Source organism: Alligator sinensis, unplaced genomic scaffold (genome assembly GCF_000455745.1).
Source record: "Alligator sinensis unplaced genomic scaffold, ASM45574v1 scaffold989_2, whole genome shotgun sequence".
NCBI classification, from domain to species: domain Eukaryota; kingdom Metazoa; phylum Chordata; order Crocodylia; family Alligatoridae; genus Alligator; species Alligator sinensis.
In genome coordinates, this window is record NW_005842162.1 from 1,115,300 (window position 1) to 1,123,521 (window position 8,222).

General features: G+C 47.2%; 1 protein-coding gene across 1 annotated transcript in view; it reads right to left on the bottom strand.

Moving 5' to 3' along the window:
- MFHAS1 (malignant fibrous histiocytoma amplified sequence 1) overlaps positions 1-8,217 on the bottom strand; it is a gene marked incomplete at its 5' end in the record, with an annotated part of 75,697 nt that extends 67,480 nt beyond the window's left edge. The window contains one exon of the mRNA XM_025206553.1: positions 5,163-8,217. Coding sequence (XP_025062338.1) covers positions 5,163-8,217 — 3,055 coding nt within the window. The remainder of the gene's footprint in view (positions 1-5,162) is intronic.
- Positions 8,218-8,222: the final 5 nt, after the last annotated feature.

Genomic DNA, 8,222 nt, shown 5'->3' on the forward strand with positions numbered 1-8,222 from the left:
TGCTCTCCACACTGTCGGACTGCACTCCCAGTTGCCTGCGTGCTGCACCTCGGCTGCATGCATGCACAAGGCATTTATCAGTGGCACTATTGGCCATATCAGCCCAAAAAAGCCAATTGCCAATACAGCCCTTTTCCCCTATATCAGTGTCAACCCCATATGGGACCGATGCATTGGTGCACCTTTAGTTGCTGTTCTCTGAACCTGTGCTGGTTCTGCAACATCCCTCTGAAGAAGAGACAACCAGAACTGCAGTGCATCCAGAAGACACTGCTACTTACACATAGCAACAAAGAAGCTTGACTCTATGATCCCATTCTACATGCCAGTTAAATTGCACATTAACTCTAGCCAGTTTTTGACTCAGGAAGACTTGACACACTCCTGCCACAACATGACAGCACTTGACCATCTCTCTGCAGCTGATATAATTGTCATTTTGAAACTATCTTAACTTGTATTAGTGCAAACTTCACTGCAAACTTGAGTGATTCATTTTAACATTCATACACTGTTTTCCAGTAGTAAAACTAAGAAATCTCACACAGGTCCCCCCATAACATTCAAATCCATATTAAGAGTTAAGAATCTCATCCCAAAACACCAAGAGGGTAATATAAGAGTATCTTGCACAGACGGCTGCTTAAGTGAGTGCTGGCTGGCAGAGATTCAATCCAGACCAATATCCAGCTTCCCCCGTTTGACCTAATGTCTCAGTTTTGATTTAGTTTTGTTCCATTGTTCCCCTGACATTCTGGGAAGAACAATCCAAAACACAAAGAGGACATTGGCATTCTCTGAGGTCTGAAAGAGAGGAACTGAAGTACTCCCAAAGATGAACTAACCCACAAGAACTAGTTACCATATTTTTCTCAAGTCTATTTCCACTCTGATGAATGAAGCTTAAAAAAAAAAAAACCAGTACATGTATGTATTCTGTCATGTCTTTACAGTCAGCACGAAACAACCCCTACCATATTAACATCACGGATTAAAAACAAACAAACAACCCCCCCACAAGATCAAGATTTTCAAAAAAGGCAGAAGTCTTTAGTCAACGGGACCTAGTGGCTATGCTCCCTTCTCCAAGTCTTAATTTTAAGCTACAAGGTGCATACAACTTTTGGCTTGTCTAAATATGAGTTTTACATTATAGCAGTTTGCCATATCTTACAGTCATTCAAGCTAATGTGATACAAAGTAAAAAGATATGAACCCAAAACCAGATTTCATTAATAAAGTTTCCAGTAATGTCTAAAACAATATAATCTCATCATGTTGGAGTTGCAACCAATTCTCTAAACAGATACTCCAAGCAGAGATTTGTCTTTCTTAACTTGATAAACTTTCTTTCACTTAGTTGTAGAGCTAATGCACAGCGCATACAATTTATTCTGTAAGACTGATGACTGTAGTGTCCCATATGATTAGTGCTCTGTGCACAGCTTCCAACTGAGATTCCAATTCAGTTACCGTTTCACCTAGCTACACAACTGAGTTTAAAACATGAAAACTTCCTTAAAAGGTTGTTGCAGAGGCATTTAAAAACCATGCATTCTTTCTTTGTAACAAGCACTCAAGAGACTGAAAAAGGAACCCAATTCCTTATCAACCATTTCAAGGCACACTGACTTGTTCAGGGGAAAAAATGAGTCGTCCAGAAACAAGTGACATTTTAGTGAGACTTTTCCCCTTAAAATGGCACAGGATTATCTGTGGCCCAGTTCTACAGTTCATAAGTAACCAATATGGTCTTGGAAGGGAATTTCAGAGGAAGCTTTGGATATGCAAAACTGAAAAAGATTAGGCCCTTGGTTTCAGGAATAATGAGACAGACTGTAAAAGTGGTCACAAAACCAAGCTGTACTTCCATTTCTGAGCACAAATTTTGCAACATCACTATGGAAAGTATTTAGCTTAAGGGCAGAAGGCTGCAAGCAACTGCTTGATTCAGTCCTAAAACATAATTAGGTTTTGAGAAATAGTGATCTTGTAAACACCTAGAATTTCAGTAGCAAAAATTAGGGAAAAAGGTTTATAAGCATCTAAAAATGCATACTATTAGAAATAACAGCCCAGTCTCCTTGCCTCACCCCTCTGTTAGAAAGGCCCTGAACATTGTTCACTTGGAATGAAGCCACTCAGAAAATACAACTTACAATGCCTATCTTCTTAATCAATAAAATGAGAAGTGAAGTTTACAAGAAAAATTAAAAGGTAATTAATAATTCCAATGTACAGCTATAAAATTATTTTGCTACTGCCCCACAAGATAAAGACCAAGAAGGGGATTTTTGAGTTTGTTTTTTTTAATTAATACCTCTCCCTTCAACTCTTATTTTGTAGGAAGGAAGGAATGCAGGCAGGCAGTAGGTAGGTAGAAAAGGCAGGTAGGTAACTGGATAGACAGATATCCCACCAAGCCTGTGAAGCTCATTAACTGATCCCACTGCTCACAATCCAGATATTAGATCATTCTGCCTGTACAAGCCTATTTAGAGATGCAGACACAACATTTAAATAATCAATCTCTGAAAGCTAATATGGATTCTGAATCAGTTTTCTCTCTCTTAACTGTTCTTCAATCATTAAATAGAATTAGTTCTGAAGTTGGCTTACAAAAAAGTGTTAGGAAAACTAGCAGTGCTCTTCAGGCTAAAATTATTATTAGCTATCTACATCTTACAGTTGTGCATTGTTTCCAATCAGGGACTAGGATATCAGTATGCTAGGGACTGTAGCAGCTCATAGCAAATGGTGGTTTCCAGTTCAGAGAGATTGAACAAGCAAATGATTAAAAAGTGTTAAAAGCTTTCAGGTATGCTTTCCTTTATGAATGGACTAGTTACTGAAGACAAATGACACAGCCCCATATGCTTGAAGTTTGGTTTACGGTAAATCTTTGCAGGACTGGGATTGAAGTGGATAGTGCAGGAATTAAACCTCGATGGGACATTTCCTGCAAGCAACCCAAGAAAAATGAACAAGTTACACAACCACCAAAGAATCCTTTATTTTGGAAGGGCAGCCCAGGATCCTGAACTTCCTTAATCCTTAGCTGTACACATATGCACTAGAATTTCAGGGTTTTCCCCTGGTTATGTTTATATCAAAAATTCCTACTACACAGATCCCATGGGTGTATGCTTTTTCAATGCTTCATATTAACATTTAGTTTCAAGAGTTAACTTCTCCAAAATGAGTACCCAAAGGAGGGATCAGAACCATCTTCACCACACTTCAGCAGGGTAGCATCATTCACATGTGTGCCATGACGCATGGCAGATCTGCATGCCAGTCCGGCATCTATTTTCAGCAGTCATCCCTGAACTAACTGTGCCTAGAGCTGCAGTGTTTGGCAACCAACTCCACCCTAATCACTGACCACAATTCCAATCTTGAGTAAAAGTTAATGAATTTCCTCCACTGGGGAAACAGACTCTTACAATAAAATGATGTAGTCAGGAGATTCAGGGGTAAACATCCTTCAACTGCAATTTCAGGAGACCAACTGCAAAAGGGGAAGAGTTTGCCATTAGAAGGGGAGGCATAACAGAGGGGGTTGTTATGCCTTTTTCAGCTTTCCAGCTCCTAGCAGTATTCACTTGAGTTTGTGTTTCTCCACCTTTTGAATGCATTTAAATTCACCTGAAGTAAAAAACACTAAAAATCTGGTTCTCTGTTTATCCATATCACAGTTACAGCACAGACCTCAGCACTGCATATCCCATCTATCCACAAACAGGCAAATGAGATATAGCGGACCTTTGGACTTCTTACTCATTTTCTTTACCCTTATTTTGTGCGTTTGGTTTGGTTTTTAATGGATTCCATTCAGCGTGAACATAAAATATGTATCATCCATCAGGAAAAGTTCACTGTGTATTAACAAAACAGCTACATCTGTAATATCTCACAGACTCACACCCCACCTTCTATCTGGCAAAGCACTTAGTACACCTAGAGGGAAATATAATCAACTGACATAGAACACAGATTAGGAAACAAAAAGACAGCTCTCTCTTTAAAAGAGACACATTATATGTATGAGCTGGAGCAGTAGCTATCCTATGTCCAATTTAAGTACTATTTCAAATCCTTTCTAATTAAATACTCTCTATACACTGAAATCTCTCCCAAGTACTTTCATTAATGACAAAGACAACAGTCCATAAGCTCAAAAGTGCACAGCTGAAAGTTTCTGTTGACTTTATGCCAACACATGCACTGATAAACTAAAACTTCCTTTTCTGGTGCTCTTTGAGACTATGAAACATGCAACAAGAATGGTGGCAATAGCTTTATAAAGAAAGGAACCAGCACTCACATATGTACAAAACAGAACCCAGAATCCCAAACTAACGTCATTTGAAAATGTCTGCAATATATAATAATCACATTGATGCATTTTTCGAACACTGATTTCACCTACACTTAAAATCTTCTTAGGATTCCAATGTTCTGAGTTTTCCACCCCATAATATATTTTTTTAATGGCTTTCAAAAGTTGCAGCCCAAGAATTTTTAGGTGAACTGCAGAGCTGCTTCAAACAGAAACAGCATCTTTTAGTCTTCAAAAGGGCTTCCTGCTAGATGTAAACAGGCATCTTGAGCTTTCTGAAAGATTTTTCTCCTTAAATTCATTAAATAAAAAAAAAACATATCATGCTTTTATCTATATTCAGAGTAGCTGCTTTAAGCTTTCCCTTTGTGGTAGTTCTTTTGGACACACACATTCACGTTTGTAAATAGCCCCCAAAGTGGAGGGGCAGCGCCAGGATCAAAAATAAGAACTGCAGAGTGGCCTTGAGAAATCAGAAAAGTGCAGACCGGTGGACTCACAATAAACGCGAACAGCAGACAGGAAGACCTACTCTCAGAGACAAACACAAAGAGCGTAGCTGAGGGCCAGACAAAGGCCGACCTAAGCAAATAATCTGAGGTGGGTGCTGCTAGGCTTACTTTAACCTAGTCTCCTTCAAACCATTGTCACATCACCACATGTGACCCACTACTGTAGATGCAGGGAAGGGAGTTGTGGGCGGGGAGGGGGGGGGGAACAGACAAAAAACATTATTCTGAGAATCTGATCTGGAAAAAAAGGAGTGTGAAACAGAGTTCAACCAAACCTACTAATTAAAACAAGCTAATTTACACCTTACCTGGAAAAGTGTGTGGGCTGGGTGACCCTTTCTTAAGGCACTTAGAACAGAGGACGTGCACAGTATAGTACAGACCTGGCCATTCTTGAAGTAGTACATTCAGTTCTTCCACTAAGGGGGTTATGGCTTGCCAGGCTGTCCATATATTTGGTAGTGATGCATGACTAGCAATAGACAGAGTATCTGGTTGCAGCGTGCCCCTGCCAGGCCTATAACTCACCACCACAGGCACCTTCCCCCGGTAGGCATAAATCTGGTATTTGCCGTCCGACCTCTGAACCACATGATTGTTAATTTGGACACTGTAGCGTGCAAATAAACCAGGTGGAAAGATGAATGGGAAGCTGTATTCAATTTGCAACTGTTCAGCTACAAAAGACTGTCCGCTCAGGTTGGTACCATTGATCCACGCCTCTGCGTGGGGCACCTCATTCTTCACATAGCAGGGAAACTTGTACCAGGCAGTAGCCCCATTCAGGGGTTTGCACTTAGGTTTATTGACACAGTAGCAGAGCCCCATCTTCTCCAGCAGCTCTAGGATGAGCCGCAAGTCCTCTTGGCTCTGGATATGGGGCTTGAGAAGCAAGCGGATAATGTGGGCAGGAAGGAGGCCATGCAGCAGAAACCCTTCCACGTAGTGGTGGAGCTGAGCAGCTCTCAGTTCATCGATGTGAGTGTCACTGAGCAGTTTCTGGAGCAGCACCGTGGCATCCCGTTGGCAGAAGACATTGAGGATGTCAATGAGTCTTGGCAGGTTGTGGAACACATACTCACGCAGGGTCAGGTGCTCCTCAAAATACAGCAGCTTGCCACTTTCGTGCAGATAGGACAGGGCACTCTGCAGACGGTCTTCCGTTAGTCCAGCTTGCAAGCCTAGCCGGGCTGAGTCCCACCAGCTAAGCCACAGCTGCTGAGCCTGTGGCTGGAAATGCAGCTCCTCCAGTACCTGCCAGGACTTTGGCAGTACCCGGTGGAGGTTTGGGAAGATGTCCCGGTGCTCAGCCACAGAGAGGAGCTTGTCCCGCAGGCGCCGCACCTGGCAGCGGTCTTGGCAGCTAAAGGGCAGCACTGGGGAGAGGATCTGTGGCCGGTGGTTGAGTAGATACTGGAACTGGGCTTTCTTGCGCCGCAGGTTCTTGTCCGACACCCCGTAGAAGGCTGCGTGAGGGCTGGAGCAGCGGAGGTCGAAGTCCTGCCCCAGGGCCTCATCCACCTGGTGGGCTAAGCTCTGGAGGTCCCGAGCATCCCTCTTCTCCTGCAGGGCAATTTGATGGTGAATGTCCAGGCACTTCTCCTCCAGCTCCCACTCGGCACAGAGGTCAGCATGGGTGCCCACCATGCACACTACTGCATGAGGCACCTTGGCACCTAACCAGTGCAGGAAGTACCCCACTGAGGGGTAGAAGCGCTGTGGGGCGTAGGCACTCAAATTCACTGCCAGTATGTAGAGGGCTCCAGGAGAGAGGAAGAAGGACTGGATGACATCGTAGGTGGGGTCACCTGCCAGCTCATACACGATGAAGGTCAGGCCTCTCTCCGCATCTGCCGTCCAGTCTGTCACCTCAATGCCTTTGCTGCTGCCTGGCAGGCTTGCCACTACTGGGGCCAGGAGCATGTCTGGCTGCAGCAGCATGGGACAAGGGTCTACCTGGGCTTCCCCATTAACTTTGGGGGTTGGAGACAGGGGAACATCCTGCTGCTTGGCCTGCCTGAGCAGGGAGACTCTGGGGGACAACCCATCTTGCTGTCCGGTGATGAGGCAATGGTCTAGCTGTGCTTTCCCTGCAGTTTTAGAAGCCGGGGCCAAGGGGGTGTCTTTTTGCTGCTGCTGCCGCTGCTCCTGCTGCATGGAACACTCTCTGGGCTGGGATCTCCCAGCATCTGGAGATCCCAGGGAGGAATCTCTCTGTCTGTCCTCCTCCATCAGGCATCTCCTCAGCAGGGTTTTGCCAGCATCCTTGAGGCCCATAAGGACCAACTTGAGCCGGGGCTTGAGAGCAGGCTGGGAGTGTGCCAGTTCCTGCTGGTAGGCCGCGATGTAAGGGATGCCCTTCATGCAGACCTCGTAGGGGGGCTGGATGAGGGGGTTGTCCTTGATCTTCCAAAGGGTGACCCGGGAAAGCTGACCAAAGCCCTCGGGCAGGATGGCGATCTGGTTGCCCTGCAGCACCAGCTCCTCCAGGTTGTGCAGCTGTACAATGGAGTCGGGCAGGTAGCGGAGACGGTTGTTGTCCAGCCAGAGGGTGCGAAGCTGCCGCAGCTGGCAAAGGGAGTCGGGAAGCAGGGCCAGCTGGTTGCGGCTCAGGTAGAGCTCCTCCAGGCCAGGCAGGGCAAGCACGGCTGCCGGGAACTCCCCCAGTGCATTGGAGGACAGGTTGAGCATCTTGAGCCGCTGCAGGCTGCCAAAGCCAGCGGGCAGGGTGCGCAGCTGGTTCCCGTCCAGCATGAGGCTCTCGAGGGCGCCCAGCTGGCACAGCCCCTCAGGCAGAGCCGCCAGCCCGGTGCCGCTCAGCCACAGGATCTTGAGGCGGCGCAGGGCCGCGATGCCCTCGGGCAGGCACCGCAGCTGCCGGTTGCCAGAGCAGTCCAGCTCCTCCAGCACGGCCAGCTCCAGCAGCGACGGCGGGAAGCCAGGCAGCTGATTATGGTCCACATCCAAGGCGCGCAGCTGGCGCAGGTGGCCCAGCCCCTCGGGCAGACGCCGCAGGTGGTTGAAGCTGAGGTCCAGCTCCTCCAGCTGGTGCAGCTCGCCCAGGCACCCCGGCCCATCCGTGCCCAGCTGGTTGTGGCTCAGGCCCAGCTTGCGCAGCTTCCGCATGGGTGCTAGGGCCTGGCCGTCACCCAGCCCGCGCAGCCGGTTGTGGCTCAGGTCCAGCTCGGCCAGGCAGCCCAGGTGGCGCAGGGCGGTGGCGGGCAGGCGCACCAGGCGGTTGCGCCGCAGGCTCAGCACCCGCAGGTGCCCCAGGGCAGCGCCCAGCGCCTCGGGCAGCTCCTCCAGCCCCCGCCCGCCCAGGTTCAGCGCCTCCAGCTCCTCCAGCGGCGGCCCCCCCCGCGCCCCCG